The sequence below is a fragment of the Dermacentor silvarum genome, chromosome 5, assembly GCF_013339745.2.
Source record: "Dermacentor silvarum isolate Dsil-2018 chromosome 5, BIME_Dsil_1.4, whole genome shotgun sequence".
In the NCBI taxonomy this organism is placed as follows: Eukaryota; Metazoa; Arthropoda; class Arachnida; order Ixodida; family Ixodidae; genus Dermacentor; species Dermacentor silvarum.
In genome coordinates this window covers 39,482,052-39,505,951 of record NC_051158.1, presented here as the reverse complement: position 1 = coordinate 39,505,951, position 23,900 = coordinate 39,482,052, and the positions used below count along the sequence as shown (strand labels likewise).

The following is a 23,900-nucleotide window of genomic DNA, read 5'->3' as shown; positions in this document are numbered from 1 at the left end:
GGCACCATTGTACTGAGATGATGAGTTATGATGATGACATAGAAGTGATATTCACACAGTGGAGGCAAGTTCGGTACAATTCTCATCATCCAATTCGAAAAGTTCAGTTATGTCATTCTGCCAAGTCATCGAAGGAGCCACTTGAATTTCGATCTATGGTCCACTGCATGCCAACAAAGCATACGACTTAAGACTACACCAGTGCCCCATGCAGCCACATAGGAGATTACTTTGCCAGTATTGTTTGCACAAGCACCACGTGATAACCATCTCTTAACCATGGTTTAAATAGTTGCCATGGTACCCACACTTCAGTAGTTTGCCAGTTTCATAAGCGGCAACCAGCTGCAATCATAACACTGTCATCGTGCTGCGTAGAACGGTTGCGCCTATGTCGGGCGATGCCCACAGCACGCCAGAAGCGTGATTTATCTATAAGGTCATCCCTTTAAACATGAATTTTGTTTTTAGGTGTGGTTTCACATCAGTTTGAAGTGCACTGCATGAAGCCATATTCGTAAACAAAAGCTATTTGTGTTTAAGTCACACCATTTTCTTAATTTAATAAAAAGTGTTCATGAAACAAGGTTACTGTGATGTGGTGACAGTGGTGCTTGTGGGACTAGTATAAAGATGGGCAATTATCAAATTTTTAGAATGCACATCGAATACGAATAGTAAGTATATTGAACATGAAATAGTCAAACAGAGGTGCATTTCTTTACAGCAAAAATATTTATTTCAATATACATAATTAAGTACTACGCCTTTACTGACGAGTGCACTAAAGCAATCTAACAACCAGAGAAACAAGATCTGTTTTAAACACAATATCAATAATTGTTATTAAATGCACTGCAGGAATAGCCTAACATTTTTAGAGCCTGGTTGCAAACAATCATTCAAGAGTGAATGTATGACAAGCCTTCCAAAAAGACTAAATAAATGGTTCCCGATAAAAAGATTAGAACTTGTGGGGGAAAAAAAAAGCTGCTGGAGTATTTGTGTGCTATAAACACAAGTAAAAGGGCCCGTTTCAAGGAAAACATTGCTGTTTGTAGCATCCAAGATGAAACTGGCTGGTTGACCAGACTACAAGAAACAACTGCTGGTTGACTAGACTGCCAAAAACACTAGATTACAGACTACAACCAAATTCACAGGTTGTCATGTTCGCTTCCGGCGCAAAACCGAGAACAAATCTTGCATTACCCATTTTATTTATTCATTACTTGGAAAACTTTTGGTGTTTCTCACTTTTGATCATTCGCAATAGTACTTTAGCAGATGGAGAACAGTAACGTGACTTTAAAAGTTGGTTGTTGTGAAATATTTGGTTAGTTTTGAGATTCGAAAGTACTGAATAGTTCCTTTTCAAATACGAATGTGAATAGTTAGTGTGTAATATTCTATTCGTATTTGAAACTTCAAATATTTTGCGCACCCCTAGTGCTTAGGTTTCAAGGTGCTTTATATTTTTTTTTCTCTTTCTCTCACGATTCGCTTTCAGAAGAAGGAAGGCACCCCACCTGCTGTCGAAGCCTACGAAAAGGGGCCTTACATGAAGAGATTGCTGGACAGGCTCACCTGGCGGATGGGCATCAATGTTACCCAAGGTGCGTTGAGCAAAAAGTTGACACTGTTAACCTAATGTAGTTACTTATCCATTTCCCAAAGGTGAACTTCATTTTCATCTTATTATAGTAGAACATACTACCGTATAGTGTGGAATACAGGTTGAGGTTTTTTTCCGAAAAATATTAATAAAAAGTCACCCCTCGACTTATGTACCGGTCCTTGGCACAACCTTAATTGTCGTCTGGCAACATGGGGAGTCGCAGACCTTTTGACATCCGCATCGCTATCGCCTCCGTGTTGACCGACACTGTTCGACCGACGCCATCTTCTCTTTTTGTGCAGCTGTCGCTCCTGGAGTAGTTCATTTCGTGGCCACAGGCAGCAAGCATCAATTGTTAGATTAGAACACGAACAAATAATGAAGTTTTTCGCATGACTCGCTTTCTTTTGAAAGCATGGTCACCAGTTGCAGTGGTATCACACAGGCAATCTGAAGAAAATGCAATGTACACCTCTGTTTCACATACGACGAGAGTTATCTGTGCAAGTTTTACGCAAAACTATAGGTGGCTTGGGGCAAAGCTTGCGTCCAGGTGTTGCCAACAAACATATTGCTGAATAAGTTCCTGAAGATCTGTACTTTTCTTTTTTTCATTGAATATCCATATTCTCGGTGTATTTTGCACATTTTGGTGAAAAATAAACAGGCCTTTCAGGTAATTGTATGTCTTGTCTTTAAAGGGTAAAATACCATGTGCTTGGTAAAGTGTTCGAATGATCTGCTCTTTTGTTCAGTGGTATTTGTCGGTTTTTTAACTTTCTGTTATAATGTGTAATCGCTGTTCACTATGGGTGATAAGATATCAAGCACAGTCGAAGAACTCTTCAAGATACGTCTGTGACACGAATACAAATCAAAGGAAAAAAATTGATAGCCTCAAGGAAAGCATGCAATATATGAATGTGGCCTTTGAAGAGCTGCGTACAGCAAAAGACGAACTAGCAGTCTTAAAGAAAGAGCATGTCACTTTAAAGAAGTAAAAAGTCGAATTAGAACAGGCACTTTCTGCTATGCAGAATGAACTTATTGAGCTGAAGCAGTACAGTAGAAACAATCTGGAAATCAAAGGCATTCCCTAATTGCAGAACGAGTCATTGTTTGAGGTGGTTCAGAGAATTGGTGACATAGTTGGGGCACAGGTTGCACCATGTGATGTTGACATGGTGCATCGCGTGCCCACAAAGGGGTAAGAAAAAGAAAAGAACATAGTCGTTATATTTGTTTTCAAAGCAACACGGGACAAAGCGCTCCAAGCAGCAAAAGAGAAAAAGTTTTCCACCAATGAAATCGGGTTTGCTGACACAAGTCCTCATATTGATCACCTCATTGATCACCTATGCAAAAAACTAAGCTTTGAATGCTTCACGTTATTTAAGGCTCGAAAATATTTCAGTTTACTGACACTCCGTAAATTTAACATATTTGACTCTCGCCTAACATATTGCATAGAATCATGGGGTTACACGTATGCTTCATATTAAGGCGAAAGCCTTTCATGGCTCATACTCGCGGCGTCCGGCCATCCGTCCGTCCGTGCCCTGTAACGGTGCCAGCTGTGGCCTCTCCCCCTTACACTCTCTCAGCAATCACGTGATGGCACAGTGGTGCACGCGGCAATGCTCCTTCGTCAGACTGTCTCGTTGCAGCAGTCGAGTTAGTCGGATGGCTCCCAAGCGGCCCCGTGATGATTCCATGGCAAGCAGTTCGGAGAAGCGCCCCAAGAATGTGGATTCCCCCCGATACCAAACGCAAAAAAAGAATGAGCGAATGCACATGCGGCGGTAGTCAGTAGAATGGGCACAGGCTTTTTCTGAACACACTTTGGAATTTACAAAATGTCCTTCAATTTTTGTTCTATGGTTGGCATCCTGCAAAAAAAAAGCTGTATGAACCATTGCATCAGCACCCAAGAACGCACCATCAAAAAACTTTTCAGAAATCTGAACATAATACCATTTAATATCGTTAGTGCTGCTACGTTTATTCTCTCTTTTAGAGACACGATAGTTCACTGACCTCCAGCAGTGCAGATACCCCCCCCCTCCCCTTCGTCCAGTCCCTACCACCAAAAAAATGACACGTCTACCAGCTAACAAACGGCGCTGCCTCAAATTCCTCCACCGACAATATGAAACGCATTATCTTTCTTATCAATTATACACCCTCACTGCTAACACACCCTCGCTCATTACCTCGCCCACCCGCCTTACCCTCTCTCCCCTTTAGAAGAACTGTACCTATATATACCGTGCCGAGGAGAGCATATGTCGCCTTGAAAAAGACAAGTCCACTTGTTGAAATGCTAGCTCCTGCTCTCACCTTGTTCTCGTGTTGCTCATCGTCTTGAGTTTCCATCTCTCGCGTACCCCGTGTTTTCCCTGGATTAATATCGTTAGGCAATATAAAAGCGCAACATTAGTACGCAAAATAATTTGCAAGAACGTGCCCTATCACTCATCAGTTTTGTTAAAACCCAGGTGTAACACTCGACAGGCGGAACAAAAACACCTTAATCTGCAATAACCCACAATTTTTACAGCCATCGAACAATATCCTTTCATGGCGCAAAAATTTGGAACAATATGCCTAGCTTGATTAAATGTCTGCCAAATACTGCACGGTTGCTCAAGAGACTCATTCTTTCGGGTAGCTACCAGTCACCATATTGATATTGTACTCGCAATCTACTGTTGATATTGTATACATGCCACATTGATGCTGTAATTTTCATATTAACATTGTGCTCGCTAATTGATGCTTATGTACTCAACCATTTTGTAATGGATCCTCAACTAGCCATATTGGCTATAGATCCAGATGCTGTCACAGTCATTTCGTATACCTTTTAGTGCAATAAATATTCTTCATCTTCTGTAAGCATATTGTGTGATAACCACGCCATTTTAGCTACCACCAATGTAGAGCGCATACTCTACCCCTCCTGCAGGGGCCAAGTTTGACTGCAGTGTTACCAAATAAATGAATAAAAACGTTGTGCAGGCGACTTGAAGATGCTGCTGCGTGCGTGCATGTTTGAGTATTCCATCTACGACCAGTCCCCATGGTGCTCCGTCTTCACCGAGGATGACCTCAAGGCCGTTGAGTTCAAGGAAGACCTGGACGACTACTACAAGGACGGCTACGGCCTCGAACGCAACTACGCCCAAGCGTGCCCGGTTATACAGGAGCTTGTGGACCGACTTGAGTGAGTACCTTTTAATTTGTTAGCATCCTTAGGGCCCTTCACACACTTTCCAGGGGCTATGTATCTATTCTTGTATGTATGTATTGTTGCGGCTCGAGGTGGCGTTTGGGTTAGGAATCCACCAATTCCATTGATGAGTATGTCCGGTAGTAGGGATGAAGGAAAAACAGTTTAATTTACATTATTTACACTGGCCCTTGGTACAGAAGCCCACTCCATCAGGACCATATTAAAGGTCTGAGTTAACATCGGGACACGTCAGAACCACCCTCACTGCACCACAGTATCCACTTTTAATACCGTCGTCTTTCCTAGGAGACTACACTGGGGAATCCGATGACGGTACCTTGGCCAACTGCAATCGTTGAATTGGTTGCAACATCTCTCCCATGTTGACGTACCGTTCTGCCGGGCCCGCCTCCAATGTCGTACCCCCACCCCCGCATTCTTGAATATGCGTAACCACCTGGGAAACTGAGCTCAAAGCTGTTCCCACGGCTTTGGCCGATAATGGCCCCTTTCATCAATTAGTGGGCTCTGTGTGACGGCCCTCTTGTCAGGATCAGAATTAGGTAGTGATCTTCAGAGTAATTATCGTATTCACAGGTGGCGGTGGTTGTTGTTGACTCAACGCTACCTCCTTTGTTAACATGTCACAGTCTATGACACGCCTGATCGCTGTCGGTGCGCACGTTGATGAATGAACCGCCTCATGGGTAGCGTCTAAGGTATGCGGTTGTCCAGGTTGAAACGTAACAGTATGTATCTATCTGTGTTTGTATCTAACCATTTTCCCACCTACCTGGGTCTCTGGGCATTGAGCGGTCAAATGGGTAGCAAATCGGGCTGCTGTGCTGAGGTAACAGAGTTCGAAACCAACCGTGGGACCAACTTGGATCACTTGAATATGGGGCAACATGTACATACGTGCCGCTTTCCAGCGAATCTCTTTCACACCGACATTGGTCACTGTTGATGCAGGACTGGGTAACTTCTGCAGTTTGAAGAAACTCTTTGACGCCAACTTGGAGTACTGCGTATGTGCCGTTTCGTCTGTGCTGGTCTCCAATGAACCCCTTTGATGATAACTTGGGTCACTGGGTTTGTGCCAGTAGCTCTGTGCCGTTTACGTCCGCTCTCAATGTCATCGCCACATCAAATAAGCGCCAGCGTATACAGACATCCGGTTCCTTCGCATCTGATTTGTTCAGCAGTTGTGCGACTGCGGTAGCACAACTGAAAAACCAAGCAGCAAGCGACTGGCCCAAAGTGGTCGCTTTGCAAGAAACGCGATCATTTGCAACTGGTCGCGGGGCCGCTGTCAGCCGCCGGTGTGAGAATGAGCCTTTAAACCCTCCAATAAAGTGTGATTGGCACTTGCACTCACAGTATTCTTTTCTAGTTTACTTTTCTGGTGGTCTTGGTCCATGTCTTAGCCCTGCAGAGTATTAGCCTATAGTTCAAATTGAAGATCCTCGCAACTCTGTCACGCGAAGCCATGTGTTATAGACATAGTTTTTGTTGGTCGGATTATATGACCCCCGGATTATGCGATGTTCTCACGCGGCCCCTAGGAAGTCTTGTAATCGCCGTTTCACTGTATATGCAATTGAAGCAATCGTGGCAAAGCTGCAGGACTGGTAATTATGGAATTTTCTTATTAGCAGCCTTCGAATAGTGCCTAAGCAGACAACGTGTGCAACTAGCAGTTAGTGGACTTGATGTAAATCCCAGGACGTTACCTCCAAGATTTTTCAGTGCGGTGATGGCCGACGCCTAATCTTTGGAGGTCACACCAAGAAGCCATGCATTCTGGGTCATGGTGGCATTTCTTTCAGTTTTGGTATCAAAAACTTCTACTTTTGCGAGCTTTTTGTGATGTATCCACTCGTATTTCAAACGTGACGTTTTGCATGGAGGCTGCTCTATTATCTACCATCTTTTAAACTAGACTTTTTACGAAATCCAAAATTTAACAGTGGTAGGCCCTAAAGTTTATAACAATAATTTACTGCCTTGCATTGTTTCGACGCCATTTCATTCTTCTTACTTCATGCCGCAGATTGATGGCCAATGATTCAAGCCACCCAAACAAGGTCCTCTATTTCTCGCACGCGGGCGGATTCAAGAAAGTGGTCGCACGCCTCGGTCTCAACCGCGACGCGAATCCGCTCAAAGCCGATGGCCTGTGCACACAGGCAAACCGGCAATGGCGGTCAAGCCTGCTCTGCCCATTCAACGGCAATGTCGCGTTTGTCCTCTACAACTGCACCGGAGACCAGCACAAGGTCGTGACCTTTCTTAACGAGCAACCCGTAATCCTCCCTGGCTGCCCTGGTCACCATTGCCCCCTCGCGACCTTTATGGACAACTACAAGAAATATGCGACTTCATGCAACATGACTCAGATATGTTCGGTGTGAGCTGTGCGCCGTCCACGAAATCACCAAAGACAAAATCTTGAACTCATCGTGCCTCGACAGAGCATAGTGTTACGTTTGTTGACGGTTGCTTTAGTAAAACTGTGGCATCTCTTTTTCTATTTTTTATCTTATTCTAATATATTCTGTGTTGTAAAGTGTTATTGAAAATGTTATATGTGTCGAAGTTCACATAAAACTTGGATCAACAACGGCCAAACAGTGTATGTTTCCGGAGCCAATGTTTCGACAAGTGGGCTTTGTTTTCGTCCAAATACTAAAGATTTGTTTGACCAAGACGTGTCCCGTTGTCAAAACGTTGGCTCTGGCTTGTTTGTGTATCTCTGTGTATGTCTGTCTCGTGTGCATAAAATTCTGGGCATTTATACCTTTTCATGTACATTTGCTTTGCCACTGTTTACTTAAATAAGATACTTTAAAATAGCTTATGTGTAGATGCCTCTTCTGATGAAAAAATGGAGATGCCATTTCTGGTCCTGACAATGGCATGCAAGTTATTTTGTGCATAGTTAAACCTAAAGAAGTCACAATATTGCCTTGTACTTCATTTCCGAGTAGTGTATGGATTTAAAATGTCGTAAGGCCGGTATGATGTAATGATTCTTTCACTGAATTTTATTATTTCATTTTTAACAGCTGCCACTCACGAGCGTCCGATGCCGACGATAGCATAACCAGAGAATTGGTCTGACCACTGAAGTGCGAATAGAGGAATAGAATTGGAATAGAACCGTTACATTATGCCAGCCCCGAATGCTACTACTTGCATGACAGACAACTATGTTGTCTGCTTCAGTCATCTTATGAGTCACATCTACACTCTGAACTCTGCTTTTTCATTATTAATACACATCCGTACGTCACTTGTCAGCACCTAGAAGACAGCCTGTTGGCTAGCAAGATATACACATTACCATGACACATTGCAGATTCTGTGTCATGCATGTTCTCAAGTACTATCGACCAAAAAAAGTTTACGGACCAAGGGATCTGACAAAAAGCTGAATATCTCCGCAGCCTCAAAACGCCTCTACTGGTATATGGAATACCTCCGCAGCCATTTCCAGCCTCTACTGGTATATGCGAACAACATTATGATGTACGGTTTTACTGGCTACTTTTTAAAAACTGCTCGGATATTTAGCGTTTACTGAAATCCCGTGGTCCGTAAACTCTTTTGGTCGATAGTACATAGCAGCCCATGGTAATTGTACTGCTACCATTTTTCATTTCAGAAAATTAGTAGTGCTACAAACCTCACCTGGTCACATACCGTAATATGCCGAGTCATTGCCCTCTCACCCCCCCCGCCACCTGAAATTCATTGAAAAAGTTGGGTGGGTCATATCTCAGGGACCCAACAAAAAAAATTGAAAAAAAAGCTTGAAATATTGTATTTTTTGTTTGCATATTGCGCAGCTTGACAAGAGATGCACTCAACTTTTATCACGGGATGTTATCTTCCTCGCAAGACTCTCAAAACAACGTTTTACTGTCCGCGAAATCCACTGCTTGCGTCACGTGAAGGCAGCTCCAGAAGAATACAATCCGCAGCCGTGACTGCGATGAGTCTCAAATGGGCCGCAAGACTGCAGCCTAAATATACCCCTTTCAAAAGAAACCACCACCTGTAGGACGCAACTGCAACTACCTAGGTGCGTGAACAAAGTTTCTTTGCAAGTCTGCTGTTACGGTCTTTTTTTTTTTTATCACGCTCTCAATGTTTGGAAGGGTGGTATTTTTCGCAAATTGCGAAGCCCGCGGCTCACGTTCTCTAAGGGTGGGCAATGACTCGGGATAGTACGGTACTTGATTTGATCCCAAAAGCATTCCATCAGGTTATGATGTTGCTCCACATCACAAGCACTCAACATCTCATCCTAACTCCATCGTAATTCTATGTAAAACATTGAGCTTTCTTTTTTCTGCTACAATGTTATTTGCCTAGTGGATGCTTCTGAAGATGTGGCAAATTTCATTAAGGTTACATACACTGGATGATGTCTGAGACGGAACTCTGTATCCTTTGCACTTTAAACACATCTGTAGCTTGTTTCCACTGAAATGTGTTCTAGCCTTATGAACTGTCTACATGAGTGACATCAGGATTAAACAAGAGTTGTGCAAGAATTTGCTAATCCCTCCCAACCTGTGTAATGTGCCTTAAGAAGCTGTCAAATAATTCGTGGAGCAATGGGCCTGTCATCCTTTCTGGTGTCTTTGCCATTGAAACACAACTAGTAGACCGTCCAGCTTTCATTCTTGGCACAATAAAACATTGTGTAAATGTATTTAGCATGGAAATAACTCCACACATTAAATTAAATAAAGTTGTATTTTGTTACCGATTTGTTGTGTGCTCAATGGGCAAGAATGCATTGCAATTCATTTAATTCAGAAGTGAAGCAGTTTGTGAAGCAGTTTGTGAATCAGTGATGACTTACCTCACTACACCTGTAACACTGGTTCACAAGGTGTATGGGGTGAATATCACTGACAGGTGTACCCACAGTGGCGGCAACGCAATGATGTGTGCACAATTTTGGTGCTCTGTCATGCTATAGCTGCTCTTCTGATGTCGGTCACATTCACAGTGGCACTTTTGTTTATTATCCTCAGCGAAGAGTTCTCAATCAATCTTCCCTACAATCACCTAGAAGAGTAGTCAGTTGAATTACCAGTGCAGTCAATACCGCGGGCACACATAGCCTAAAGTTCGTCTGTCAGCAGAATATCGATATAACTAAGTCGTCCTTGACGCGAAGAAATTCGTTAAATCCCGAGCTTCACCGAGTTTAGGTTTCCCTGTGTCAGTAAAATTACTTCGCGGGTTACAAGAGCAGTCCTGGTGGATGACATCTCGTCAGTAAGCATTTATGAACGGAACATACCGCAAGAAAGTCGGCCAATAACTACGGGATGAAAATGACTTGTGCGGGTCATATATGCGGTCACGTCCAGAGCAAAGCTTCCGACCGCCGTCACATGGTCCCATGCGTACGAATTTATCGTCATTGTCAAAGCTCGCCAACCAAATTTTGTTGGTTTACAACGGCGGTCGTGTCAAGCTCTTCGGCAAGACAGCAGCGGCAGTACCCAGCAGGCAGCAACACCCAGCAGTCAAGGTCAGGCTCAGCTAAAAATTCCAAGCGTAGTTAGCACCACTGTGGGTTCAAAGTTTCTATTCTATAACATATGCATATATCGGACCTGCTCTGAAATACGCCATAGCTTGTCCGATATATGCAGCAGAGGCGACAAACTTTGTATCAGGTGGTGCTAACTGCGTTTGGAATTGGTAGCTGAGACCCGTGGTTAACAGTGAGTACCTTGCTTAGTTAATAATGTTGCTAACTCTATCGTGGCCAAGTGCAGTTATGCTAAGGTAGTAAATGGTTTGACACTAGGTATAGTAACTAATACGACCTTTTTTTTTTAAGCGCCTCTTCTCCCGACTTTCCGGGCACTGCGCTGATGGTCTTGCCGCGCGTGCCACTGGGTTTCTTGCAACACAACCAGATGGCGCTCGCCTCAGCGCATCCCTAGGGAGCCTACATGCAAGCACTGTTTTAGGGTCGCGACATCCTTTGTAAGGGCACTTGTCACCGCCAGCTAAATTGGCGGGTTAAACTTTCCGACAAATTATAAGATGTGGGACACAAAATGGCGAAAGACCAGCCGACAGACTACGTTTCCCGCAACCCTTGGTGACGTGAAACTAATTCACTTTTTGAGCGAAGCTTTATAGGCTCACAAGTGTCGGTGGTGGTGGTGTCACGCTGAAAAGTGGGCCGATCCTGGCGATAGTGCAGAAAGGGTCCAAGCTCAATGGCACACCCATGTAGGCTCGGGGACCTGTAACGCGCCCTTGAATTACCCTTGTCGCACGTGGGACCCAAAGAGACAAAATCAACAGCCCTTCCCCTGTCGATAAAATGGAGGTAAGCGAAGCTTGTCCTCCGATTCTAGCGTGAGGGCTTCCGAAGCCCAGGCAAAACGTCAGCGAAGAGCCGCAGACCCCGAGTTGCGGGAGCGCGATGTTGAGGCCAAACGTCGGCGAAGAGCCGCCGACCCTGAGTTTAGGGCAAACGAAGCGGACGCCTGCGACAGTGTCGTCTTGCCACAAGCTTCGCTGACCCCCATTTTCTCGAGAGGGGAAGGGCTGGTGATTTTTTTAATGAACTTTGACCTCAGCAGCCAGAGACGTATAGCGTATCTGAGCGCAGTACACGGTACGTCTACGTTTTAGTTAAACAGGATATAGTAACCACAGTCTTTATTACAGCACACTTCGAAAAGCACCCTTTATATATTTCGTACAAGTGGAAGGCAACGACAATGCTTAATGCAGTTCACATTCTTGGCGTGAGATAATGCTACCACGAGCACGCCACCGTGCCTTATAACTTGTTGCTTCATATGTGTCGCACGACTTGCAATAGAAAAAAATGTTTTATGTATTAAAATGAAAGGAAAAGGCAATTAGTATATTAAAGATGTATGCAGGTTTCGTATGCGCGTTGGTGCAAAACTAAATTAAAGAAATTTAATAGATCGCGTGCTAACATGAGTATACATCAGAGCGTGACAAAAAAAGAAAAAAAGGACTGCGCCGCGACTTCAAGCGAGATTGGGGATCAAAATGGCTACTCACCAAATGCGGCGGTAAATAGCGGTCAAAATTTTGGTGTTGTCACCGCCCTAAATCAGGGCTTGCATGCAGGCTACCTACGCATCCCGGCCGGCTGCGTAGTTTGTGCGCATGGCACGCGCTGTGCTTGCTTTCCTATGCGACAAAAATGCAGGTGCTGGGCTGTGGAGGTCGCGTGCTGGGCTGTGATAGCGTAAACATTACAATCGTCCATAGCCTGAAGAGAGCGCTTTGAGCTGGCGTCTCCAACAGCGTGCTGGTCACGTAAGCAGAAGGAACACGTAAACACGCGCCAGGAAAATGGCTCCAAAGCGTGCGCTCAGCGTGGAGGACACCCGGGCCCGAAAGAAGCGTTGCACGGAACAGGAGCGTCTTCGTTACGTAGCGAAATGTTATTTGTCATGATGTTATTTGTCAAGCAGGTCAGTGACCAAGGTCAAAATAAAAATAAAATGACGTTTCGGGATCCGTACGGATCCCTTGTTCACAATGGAATGGCGGCTGAGCAAAAGGTTCTTAATAGTGTTGAGCGCATGACGCAAAGTCCGGGAGTACACGTGATTTAAAGTGCCAGATGATCTGTTAAGTATTACTTGTCGTTTGAATTGTCAGCGATTCAAGATTGAGCCTTGTTGTCACGTTCTTCTCTGTGGCCACGATGCGCGCGTTGTCCCAGTTTATCTCGGTGGCCCGTCTTCTCGGCATGCTCTGCGAGGGCATTTGTCACGGTGTGGCCTTTGGCGACATCATTCTTGTGCTGCTTGAGGCGCTTGCAGAAATTTCCGCTTTCACCGATATACACAGATTCACAATCGGCGCACGGAATCTTGTAAACCACGCCAGGGAAACGTTCCCGAGGGAGAGGATCCTTCACGTTCATCAAGTCACCTTTGAGCTTGCTCGCTGGCACATGCGCGATCTGTACACCATGTTTTCGAAAGACACGCGTTAGAGCTTCGCTCACCCCTCGAATGTACGGGACAGCGGCGCCCTTTTTTCTTGATGCTACAGCATCCGTGGCTTGCGTTTCTGTAGGCTTATTCTTCATCAAGGATTTCGCCGTCTTTCGCATAAAATGCCTGGGGTACCCATTCCTCGTTAGTTCGGCTTCAATGATCTCAAGCTCTTCTTGCAGGCTGCTTGTATCGGAACTGGTGCGACAGGCCCGTTCAACTAAAGAACGGACCACTGAGCGTTTGTGGACCATCGGATGAACCGACTCGAAGCCGAGGTATCTGCCAGAGTGAGTTGGCTTTCGGTACACGCTGAAGCTGAGGCCGGTGGGAGCACGTTTTACCAGTGCGTCCAAGAAAGGCAGGCAACCGTCTTTTTCTTCTTCCACCGTAAACTTGATGGACGGCTCGACGCCATTTAGGCAGTCAAGGAAACGTTGCATGTGCTTCTTGTCTATGACGCAGAAGCAAACATCAACGTATCTCAAGAAGACTTTTGGTCTGGGTTGAAATGACTCCAAGGCCTTGGCTTCGAGTGCTTCCATAGTTAAGTTTGCCGTCCTGACTGGAATGGATGCTCCCATAGCGGTACCGAAAACTTGCTTGTAGAATGCGCCATTGTACGAGAAGTACGCGTTGGACAAGCAAAACCGTAATAAGGCGCAGAGCTCAGTGATGTCCAACGACGTGCGATCTTGCAATGTCGGGTCGCCGTGGAGCAAGCGTCTCGAGGTTTCTACGGCAAGATCGACCGGAATGCTTGTGAACAGAGAGCATACGTCGAACGACACGATTACTTCGTCTTCATCCACGCTGATGCATCCACTTATGAAGTCGCTTGTGTTCCGGAGGTGAGCTTCCGTCTTGCCTGCGAGGGGAGCTAGGATCCTATGAAGATACCTTGAGAGGCGGTTCAGGGGCGACCTCGTGAAGTCGACGATGGGCCTAAGAGGCGTCTCGTTCTTGTGGATTTTTGGCAATCCGTAGATGGCGGGAGTAGAACCATTCGTGCAGAGAAGTTGATAGTATAGCCTCTTCTCTGACGCCGGACGTCCCAGGAAGATGTCCGATAGAAGCCTTTGCAAGCATGTTTGAACTTTCGGGGTCGCATCCTTGTCAACCTTGGCGTACGTCGTGGTGTCCTCAAGTATCTTCTCCATTTTCGACTGGTATGCCGAACGGTCGAGCACCACCGTGACGTTACCCTTGTCGGCAGGGAGAACGGCAATCCTCTTGTTTTGGCATAAGGCCTCTCTCTTCACAAGCATTCCGGTCGATCTTGCCGTAGAAACCTCGAGACGCTTGCTCCACGGCGACCCGACATTGCAAGATCGCACGTCGTTGGACATCACTGAGCTCTGCGCCTTATTACGGTTTTGCTTGTCCAACGCGTACTTCTCGTACAATGGCGCATTCTACAAGCAAGTTTTCGGTACTGCTATGGGAGCATCCATTTCAGTCAGGACGGCAAACTTAACTATGGAAGCACTCGAAGCCAAGGCCTTCGAGTCATTTCAACCCACACCAAAAGTCTTCTTGAGATACGTTGATGTTTGCTTCTGCGTCATAGACAAGAAGCACATGCAACGTTTCCTCGACTGCCTAAATGGCGTCGAGCCGTCCATCAAGTTTACGGTGGAAGAAGAAAAAGACGGTTGCCTGCCTTTCTTGGACGCACTGGTAAAACGTGCTCCCACCGGCCTCAGCTTCAGCGTGTACCGAAAGCCAACTCACTCTGGCAGATACCTCGGCTTCGAGTCGGTTCATCCGATGGTCCACAAACGCTCAGTGGTCCGTTCTTTAGTTGAACGGGCCTGTCGCACCAGTTCCGATACAAGCAGCCTGCAAGAAGCGCTTGAGATCATTGAAGCCGAACTAACGAGGAATGGGTACCCCAGGCATTTTATTCGGAAGACGGCGAAATCCCTGATGAAGAATAAGCCTACAGAAACGCAAGCCATGGATGCTGAAGCATCAAGAATCAAGAAAAAAGCGCGCCGCTGTCCCGTACATTCGAGGGGTGAGCGAAGCTCTAGCGCGTGTCTTTCGAAAACATGGTGTACAGATCGCGCATGTGCCAGCGAGAAAGCTCAAAGGTGACTCGATGAACGTGAAGGATCCTCTCCCTCGGGAACGTTTCCCTGGCGTGGTTTACAAGATTCCGTGCGTCGATTGTGAATCTGTGTATATCGGTGAAAGCGGAAATTTCTGCAGGCGCCTCGAGCAGCACAAGAATGATGTCGCCAAAGGACACACAGTGACAAATGCCCTCGGAGAGCACGCCGCGAAGACGGGCCGCGAGATAAACTGGGACAACGCGCGCATCGTGGCCACAGAGAAGAACGTGACAACAAGGCTCAATCTTGAATCGCTAATAATTCACACGACAAGTATTACTATTAACAGATCATCTGGCACTTTGAATCACGTGTACTCCCGGACTTTGCGTCATGCGCTCAACACTACTTAAGAACCTTTTGCTCAGCCGCCATTCAATTGTGAACAAGGGATCCGTACGGATCCCGAAACGTCATTTTATTTTCACTTTGACCTTGGTCAGTGACCTGCTTCACAAATAACAATGCTTTTACCTGACCAGACGGTATTCCGTCGAACTCTTGACTACGTATACGATGTATACACACAATTTTGTAATAATTAATTAAATAATTACGTACAGCCCCATGATCCAATTAAAGTTTAACACTTCTGCCACGATGCGATGTGCCACGTGAGGCAATGATAATGCTCAACTCTCAGAGATTATGAACAATGACTCACAACAACGCCTCAAGCATCCCTGTCTGTTCTGTGGACTACGCAGACCAACAGCAGTGGTGCACGCATGGTAACGTTTAACATCAACTCCCCACTTACGCATTGGACTAAACGCTGAAGAAAAATTACACATTCGCCGCCAACATCCCCGCTAATTATCGTCAATCAAAGCAAACAGCACACAAAGCTTCGCTTACATCGATTCCCACAGAGCGTGGGATCCGCATCTTTTTTTTACAAGAGTGTGGTTGCTTCATTTAGGAACTACACGGCGTCCCCGACCTCCGCGTTCCCTCGTGCATAAATCTGACCTTGGCCGTATACCGGTCTCGTGGCCCGCCACTGCGCCGTTCTCCGCAGCATCTTCGATGCAGCCGTTGACCGGACGCACGTGCCCGAAAAAAAGAAACTACAACGCACGGCAAGCTGCATGCAGACTTGCTTTTTTTAACACTTCGTTCGAGTCGCGGTGGGGGAACCCGGAAGAGCAGGTTTCCCGGTGTCGCCTCGTTAAAGGACAAAAAAATTCCGCGGTCATGCCGGTCTGCTGCCCGATAAGACACGGAGCGCGCATGTATATAAGACGGTCGACGCGCAGGCTCGGACCCGAACACTCCTTTTTTACCGGCACTGTCTCAAGGAATCCACGGACTTCGAGCGGTGGTGAGTTCTTAGGGATCGCTGCTTTAGGTGACTGACGATACGAAGTCAAGGGCTCCGGAAGTGTATTCCGAGTGTGCATGGGGGCCAGGAGCCAGGACTCCACATTTCATGTAAACAAAGTAAACTAGTGGCTTTGAAAAGAAAATTTGGTAAATTTCGGTCTGGGTGGGAATCGAGCCCGGGCCACCGTGCTGCGAGACGAGCACGCTTCCATGAAGCCACGGTTGCTCCACGGTTGTGGCTTAAACTAAAGGTGGGCCTAGTGCGTGCCTGATTGCACACGTCACGTGGTCACACAGACTCGCTCGTGCCACTGCTCGCGCGTTCGTCGTCGTCGTCGTCTTCTTCCACAGTTGGCAGGCTTTCGCCTTCACGTTTTACAAACGTGTAACACATGCTTGCTTTTCTTTTTCTTATTTTGTCATTATGAAACAAAGCCTTAATTTACTATAACAATAAAGGGGGAGTCGGTCCTCAGGGCTGAGAGGTGGCAGTGCCCCGTTACAATGGAACCTGTGAGGGCAACCCTCCCTCACGACCCCCCGGATCCGGAGCCCTGTATACACAATCCATGTAATCGATGCTGAATACCGCGAACTATATATGGAATATGTCGGCAGTGCACAATTTTATTACAACACAGCGTACACTCTTAGTTACTATAGCCAAGGCCGTAATAAGCGAGGGGTGGAATAGGGGGTTCTGACAATCCCCGAAATTATCGCTACGGCAATATACTGCTCAGCACAAAACACACACGTATACGTATTTCATTATATATATATATATATATATATATATATATATATATATATATATATATATATATATAGAGAGAGAGAGAGAGAGAGAGAAAGTGTTTCAGCGAACACTTTAAACTATTTTTTAAAAATTGCCTGTAGCAGATAGCACAATTCTATTCCATGAGCTGGTCTACTCAATAAGGCGGACATTACCTGCACAACAAATTGAAATGCATAATTGACTAATTAACAGAAATTCTGTAATTCAGTTTTTAACTAATTCCCTTGTGACACATATTGCAATTTACAAATTCTAGTGGGTGAATCTGCAAGGCATATCCGCTAGAAAAGAATTGTGTGGATGACACCATTTACGAGATGTGCGCCGTGAAACTTTCGAAAGAAATGCGCTGTCGTTCCGCTTACTTTCTTAACACAACGTCGTTTTATGCATTGAAGCACAAAAGTGACTGGAACGTCAATGCATTGCTCCGCAAAGTGCGGGAATTATTATATCGAAACTGGTGTCATCCTGAGAATGCGTTCCAAGTGGATCCGCCTTACGAACTCCCCGGCTAGAATTTGTAAATTGCAATATGTGTCATAAGGTAATTAGCTGAAAACCTAATTCGTGAATATCTGTTAATTAGTCGATTAGGCATTTCAATTCATTGTGCAAGTAATGTTCGCCTCTTCGAGTAGACCAGCTCATGGACCAGAATTGTGCTATCTGCCACAGGCAATGCTCAAAATTTTTTAAAGTTTTCGCTGAAACACCCGATATATATATATATATATATATATATATATATATATATATATAGCGTGCCCCATCGTACGTTAGCCAAGTTCTTCAAGGAAAAAGGATTTAAAAATACGGTGCAACATACGATCTTAAGACCTACGGTGTTTGATCGTCAGACCTCTGACAACAAAATACCATAGGTTTCTTAATTGCATCTTGCACCATGTTTCTTTCTAGCCTTTCTATTTCTTTTTTTTTTCTTGAACAGCTTGGCTAACGTTAGCTGGGACACCCTATATAGTACGTTTATACTATCATACGCCAGCGATGTGCTTGATTCACACGTAAAAAAAAAAGTATAAGTGTTTCAAAATGGCCGCTGTTGTTCCCGAAGAGCCACTCTCAAAAATAATTCCTCAGTACGGCCCTGCGAGTCGTTCTTATAGGTGATTGGTGATACACAGTCCACATCATCAAGGTTGAATTACGTGAACTATAGAATACGTCGGCACAACCTATCTACACAACACGGCATACACTCATAGCTACCATAGCCGCCACGGAACGTTTAATTTGTACGGTGTCGATGGCTACTTAATTATGGGAAATATGACATCAACGTCACGTGATTACCATCGTACGCAGCTTGGTAGCTGCGTTGCCAGCTGGAGACAGTGAGTGACGCACAAGAAAACCAATTATATAAACAAATGGAGTGATCAAGAGGGGTCGAACAAGGGATGTCACTGTAGCCAAGTGTATCGACAAGTGAACTTGTCTTCATCAGGCAGCAACGTCAGGGCCTTGTTCTTCGTCAATTGCTGCCCGGGAAAATACGAGTCCCCTCCTCGAAACGCAAGTGGACCCTGCTGTATACATTCCTTGTTCGACACCTGTAATCAGCCCGTCTCGTTCGAACAGCGGGAAACACTGAGCACTTTCATGCCTGTCCTTTCTGTTCAAAACCTTCTTCACTGCAGGTGAAAATGGCATCTACGAGCGTATTGTTCCTGGTGGCAGCCGTGCTGTGTGCCGCAGCTGTAGCCGAAGAGCCCGAGCCTCGCGGTCACCACCAGCCGCAGCACGGACTCGGTTGGCAACGACCCCAATACCCGGTTCAATACCCGTATCCGCATCCTTGCATGTACAGGTACAGAACACTTGGGCTAGTTACTATACTAGGACTTATCTCGGCGTCGGAGACACCAAATATATAGGCCCTTCAAAGTGCCGATGGTGTATCATAACCCGCCGCGGTGGCTCAGTTAGCTAAGGCGTTGCGCTGCTGAGCACGAGTTTGCGGCATCGAATCCCGGCCGCGGCGGCCGCATTTCGATGGAGGCGAGATGCAAAAACGCCCGTGTGTTTGCGTTGTAGTGGACCTTGAAGAACCCCAGGTGGTCAAAATTAATCCGGAGCCCTCCACTACGGCGTGCCTCATGATCAGAACTGGTTTTGGCTCGTAAAAACCGAGAAAGAAGAAGAATATTGTATCATATTAAAACCTGCGTCCAGATTTACCCACGGTGTCCGAAAAGTTTCCCCCAAAGTGAGAGCAAACTGCTGCACAGTAAGGTGTCAAGTGACAAAAAAAAAGATCAGAGCCCTTCCACTACATTTAAGATGGAAGCGAGCGAAGCTGTGACTATGGTGGGTCTGCCGTAGTGAATATTGCTATAGTGAATTTATATATAATCATTATTGATTATATTGAGCGTCTTCGGTGTGTTCGTCAAAGAGCAAGGACACCGGCGTCTTGTTTTTGCACGGATCGATGGCCAAGTAGTGCGTTTGCTGCGCCAAGTTGGCCCCATCGTCATAGACTAGCGTATGAGCCACAGCGTTCATAGCCGCGGCACACTGCATGGCAGCGTCAGGTTCCTGTGAGATCACTCCCGCTCCCGCTCTCGGCGGCTAATACCCACATATCCAACGCGGGTATGAGCCACACGTGATTTCTTTCTTACCTGCTTTCTTTCCTTACTTTCTTCCTTCCTTCTCTCTTTCTTTCTTGTCCCTGGCTCATACCGCTCATATGCGCCACACGTGATTTTATTATCGTTAATCCGTGACGTAACTGACGAGCATGTGATGTTATTGATGTCATGACCTATCAGTCATGTTAGTCATCCCTTTTGACATAGCTGTGCTAAGGCACAACTGGCGGGAAACCGCCACGCACATGGAGCCGAAATGCTGATGATGATAGTTTTTTCTACACTCGGACGCGATCTCCTAGAACCTAGCCGTTAACAGCTTCGCTGTAAGAGTTTCGCGCAGGTGTCACATTTGACAATTTACGGTACGGCAACTACGTGTCGCATATGCGTGAAACAATCTGCACCCGAGTTAATTTACATGCACTATGGAGTGAACTTTGCGGTTCTTGCCAATAATTCTTCCACTTCTGCGAAGTGTATTCAGTGCAGGTGGTAACACGTACTTGGTGTCAATTGTGTGGTCGCCACAGTCAACTCTTTGATAGTGTCTGTGACTCGTGCTGGCGATTCTAAACTTGTCATAAAGCGTCATGAAGTAGATTGGCTTGACAAATCGCGTACCTGTGGACGTAGACGCTGTGGTTCTAAAGGCTCCACGACCGTCAGATGCCAAGAATTCTCTGCTCTGTGACTATATCTGAAGTACTTAGGCTTAACGGCTGCTGCCGCATGGTGTCGCAGGTGTTCGCTGCGTGGCTGTGACCAGTTCCAGTGCCACTACAAGTGTGTCCGTGGTGTTTCCTGCCCGGCGCTTGGCGACCTGGACGCTCGCAAGGGTGGCGCCGAGATCACCGTCTCCAAGCCGCTCAGCGAGAAAGTGGATGCCTTCGACTACGTGCCTAAGTGAACCTCCCAATAAAAGAGCACTGACTACCGCAAAAACACGGCTGTTCGTTTGAAAGTTATATGAAGGAGCTGCATACAAAGCTTGCGGCTTGGGCGAGTTGGTAATGCATGGTAACAGCGCAGACTAACACAAGAGAAAAAAGAAAGAATTGCACCGCGTTGTGTGCGTACGCCATTCTCTCTCTGTTTGTGTCTCGTTCTTGCGTGCACTGAAGAGCTGCAGAGCCTGACGTCACGATCACTCCGTGCTGGCAAAGACAATTTCGACAAACTGCGCTGAGAGAGAAAGGGGGGGGGGGGGTGGCACAGAGGAACGAGGTGCCATTTATACTTCCCTGCAGGTAGCATGGCTCAGCGCCTATAGACTGCGACGAAGTGCAAAATCCCGTCAGAAGGCTTTCCCACACAGCTAACTAGCCCTAACCAGAATGATGTGTCACCGACCCGCATCTTGACACCGTAATTATGCCATTCTAGCCCACGATCCGCCATCTTGGCTAGGTCAATGAAGGTGTATGGAGAAGCGCACTAGCAGTTTTTTTCGTCTCGTCCATTGTCGCCCGACAGTAAGGCAGCCACTATGGAGGAAAGAAAAATTGGCAGCCGATCCACGAAGTGAATGCTGGTGATGGAGCGAAGCTCCTTAGACAATTACGGCTGCTGCTCGAGCTTTCGCTTCGCGGTCTTGCTGCCGTTGCCGGCGTGCTGCTGCTTCTCGCGCTCGTAGCTCGGGGTTAGCTTCGTGGCGTTGCTGTTGGGCTGCCGCGCCTCGTTCTCGAAGTGTAGGATCAGAGTCACGACGTTTGCGCTTACGTTCGTGCTCCTCCATACTGCAGTGCTAAGTGTAGCGACAGCGGCGCGGCGCCGGCGCAACACCTGCGCGCGGTCGGTATGCGCGCTGCGTACGCGACGGGGAGCTACGACGACGACGGCGACAACGGACATCGTGAGAGCAGGAGCTTCGCTCCTAAAAGACGTCAAGAGGGAACTTGACGTCAGGCAGCTACCCTCGGCAAGGCAACCTCCTCCGACAACGCTCCTCCTTTACTCAGGAGCCATTCTGTTCATTGTCTCTTGGGGCAATAGGTTCTACGTGGTTGCGGGACCTTGCAAGGCATTGTTTGGTTCGCCGTACCCGTTAGTGACACGCTCGTCACGATCGGCCCTTGCCATTCGTTGTCCGCTGCCCTCCCCCATACCCTTCCGCGCGCTCGGCGGCCGCCATTATGGTGCCGTAGCTGCATGTATATAGGCAGCTAGAAATTACCGCTTGCCTGTTGCGTGGTGATGGCCTATCTTCCGTTAGCCCTTCCTTTATATATTTATGGTTAGGCTTCTCAATCGCAACGCAATGGTGGACGAAATTTTTTGCATGGGACGTGGGGGTGGGAGTAGCATGCCCTTGACCGGGGAGGGGGGGGGGGGTGGCCAGATGGATGTTGCCACACGTACGTCGTTTTATGTCGGGTATCCCATACAACAATATCTCGAAAGGGATGGGGGGGGGGGGTCACGAGCCCTAGTGTGCCCCCCTCCCCTTGGTTACACCCCTGTTGCTACATGACGCTCTCTCCTAGTCTTTTTCCTCCCTCTATTGGCGGCAACAGTCACGTGCGTCCCTCGTGGGAGTGTCCTAGGGGCGTGACAGCTGAGCTCTTCGTGATTTCAATATACCGGTTTTCTAGGTCAAGTTAGTTGGAATTCATTACTCCGCTGAAGTGAGCAACATCACGCTTTCTGGAAGTTTCGAAGCGGATATCATGAACTCTTCGGACGACAGGCTTCACTAACTCTTGCATAACGATGGATAGTTTCTTTTTCGCGATTGAAAAGTTTTTTTTTACCCTGAATCTTATAATTAATACTCTAATTACCACCTCGAATCATATTTTAATACGTATGCCGCTGTCGTTAAAGTATTCCAGCCAAAAGTATTTTTTCATACCCTGGATATATTACATATAAAGCCAGGTGAACTGTTACAAATATAACTGGAAGCCGAAAGAACAGAGAAAAAGAAAACTAAGAAACACTGTGGGTGTATATTTCGGCACGTATTTCGGACACTTTTTCTGACTTGTCGCTTCTCCAAGAAAACTAAGACGATCCCACTATGGGTGTATATTTCGGCACGTATTCCGGACACTTTTTCTGACTTTTCGCTTCTCCAAGAAAACTAAGACGATCCCACTATGGGTGTATATTTCGGCACGTATTCCGGACACTTTTTCTGACTTGTCGCTTCTCCAAGAAAACTAAGACGATCCCACTATGGGTGTATATTTCGTCATGTATTCCGATAACTGTAAAGCTCTGCCACATTGTCAGCTTTGATAGGCTGACAGAGCGGTTCCGCCTTCTGTAATGGGGTCAAAACGCCTACAAATCGAAATCTGACAACGATTGGGAATTTCAAAGACCTCTGCATAGGAGGCCTCTTATGCATGTTCTGCAACGAAATTGAGCTAATTGATCTCATTGGGATAAATAAAGGGGTTAGTTGTTAACGATCCATTTCTAGTATACGCGTCCTGTAGTTCTTGGTCAATTAATTGATCACATTTTACTGACTTTTCGCTTCTCCTCTCTGCGCCAGCTTGACCTGCCCTCGAATTTTAGATGCGAAGCAGCTTATGGTCGGGGCTATGTCCCTCCCTCAGTCCGCCGTGCGGCGTCCACACCCGCACTGCACATGCGCATCCTCCTCCCCCTCCTCTCCTTGTATGTATATGTATAGTATATGTACGCCAAGCTCCGGCTTCCGTTTCCCCTTCCGGTTCTGCTTCCGGAGAACGCTTCCGGCGTTTTGCCCGAATGATCCCTCGGTGCATCGCCCACTCATCATCATTCACTTCGTCCTCTCATTCTCCTCCCGCAACGCCGCGATGAGTGCCACGGACAGCGCCAGCGTCAACGCCAGCGTCAGCGCCGTGGACAGCGCCGCGGAGAAGAGGGCTCGAGCCGCTGCCACGAAACGGCAGCGGCGACAGGCAGATCTGAAAACTAATGGGAACTTGAGTCGACCCCATGGCTGCTTCGCATACTACTCAGGGTTCCCCTACGGGAAGATGGTGTAATTTTTTTCTGTCCTCTTTTCTCTCGGACCATCCACGTTGAAAACTTCGTTTCGGACTTAACTCATAAAGGTTGCTTGAAGTCGCACGTTCAATGCAGGCCGCGGCGGCCCATTCTGATGGGGGCGGAAAGCAAAGACCTGTTGCTCGTTGTTGTTGTCG

At 46.6% G+C, this 23,900-nt stretch overlaps 2 protein-coding genes across 5 annotated transcripts in view; one reads left to right on the top strand and one right to left on the bottom strand.

The window, feature by feature from the left end:
- Positions 1–9,633, top strand: part of LOC119453325 (multiple inositol polyphosphate phosphatase 1) — a 49,878-nt gene extending 40,245 nt beyond the window's left edge. For 3 of the 4 annotated variants that reach the window (XM_049667771.1, XM_037715367.2, XM_037715364.2), the window contains 3 exons: positions 1,511–1,616; positions 4,640–4,844; positions 6,907–9,633. In XM_049667771.1, the coding sequence (XP_049523728.1) occupies positions 1,511–1,616; positions 4,640–4,844; positions 6,907–7,267 (672 nt within the window). In that variant the 3' untranslated portion in view covers positions 7,268–9,633. The remainder of the gene's footprint in view (positions 1–1,510; positions 1,617–4,639; positions 4,845–6,906) is intronic. The other variant, XM_049667770.1, reaches the window with a different exon arrangement.
- LOC119453329 (fatty acid synthase-like) overlaps positions 1–23,900 on the bottom strand; it is a 162,312-nt gene that overhangs the window by 123,747 nt on the left and 14,665 nt on the right.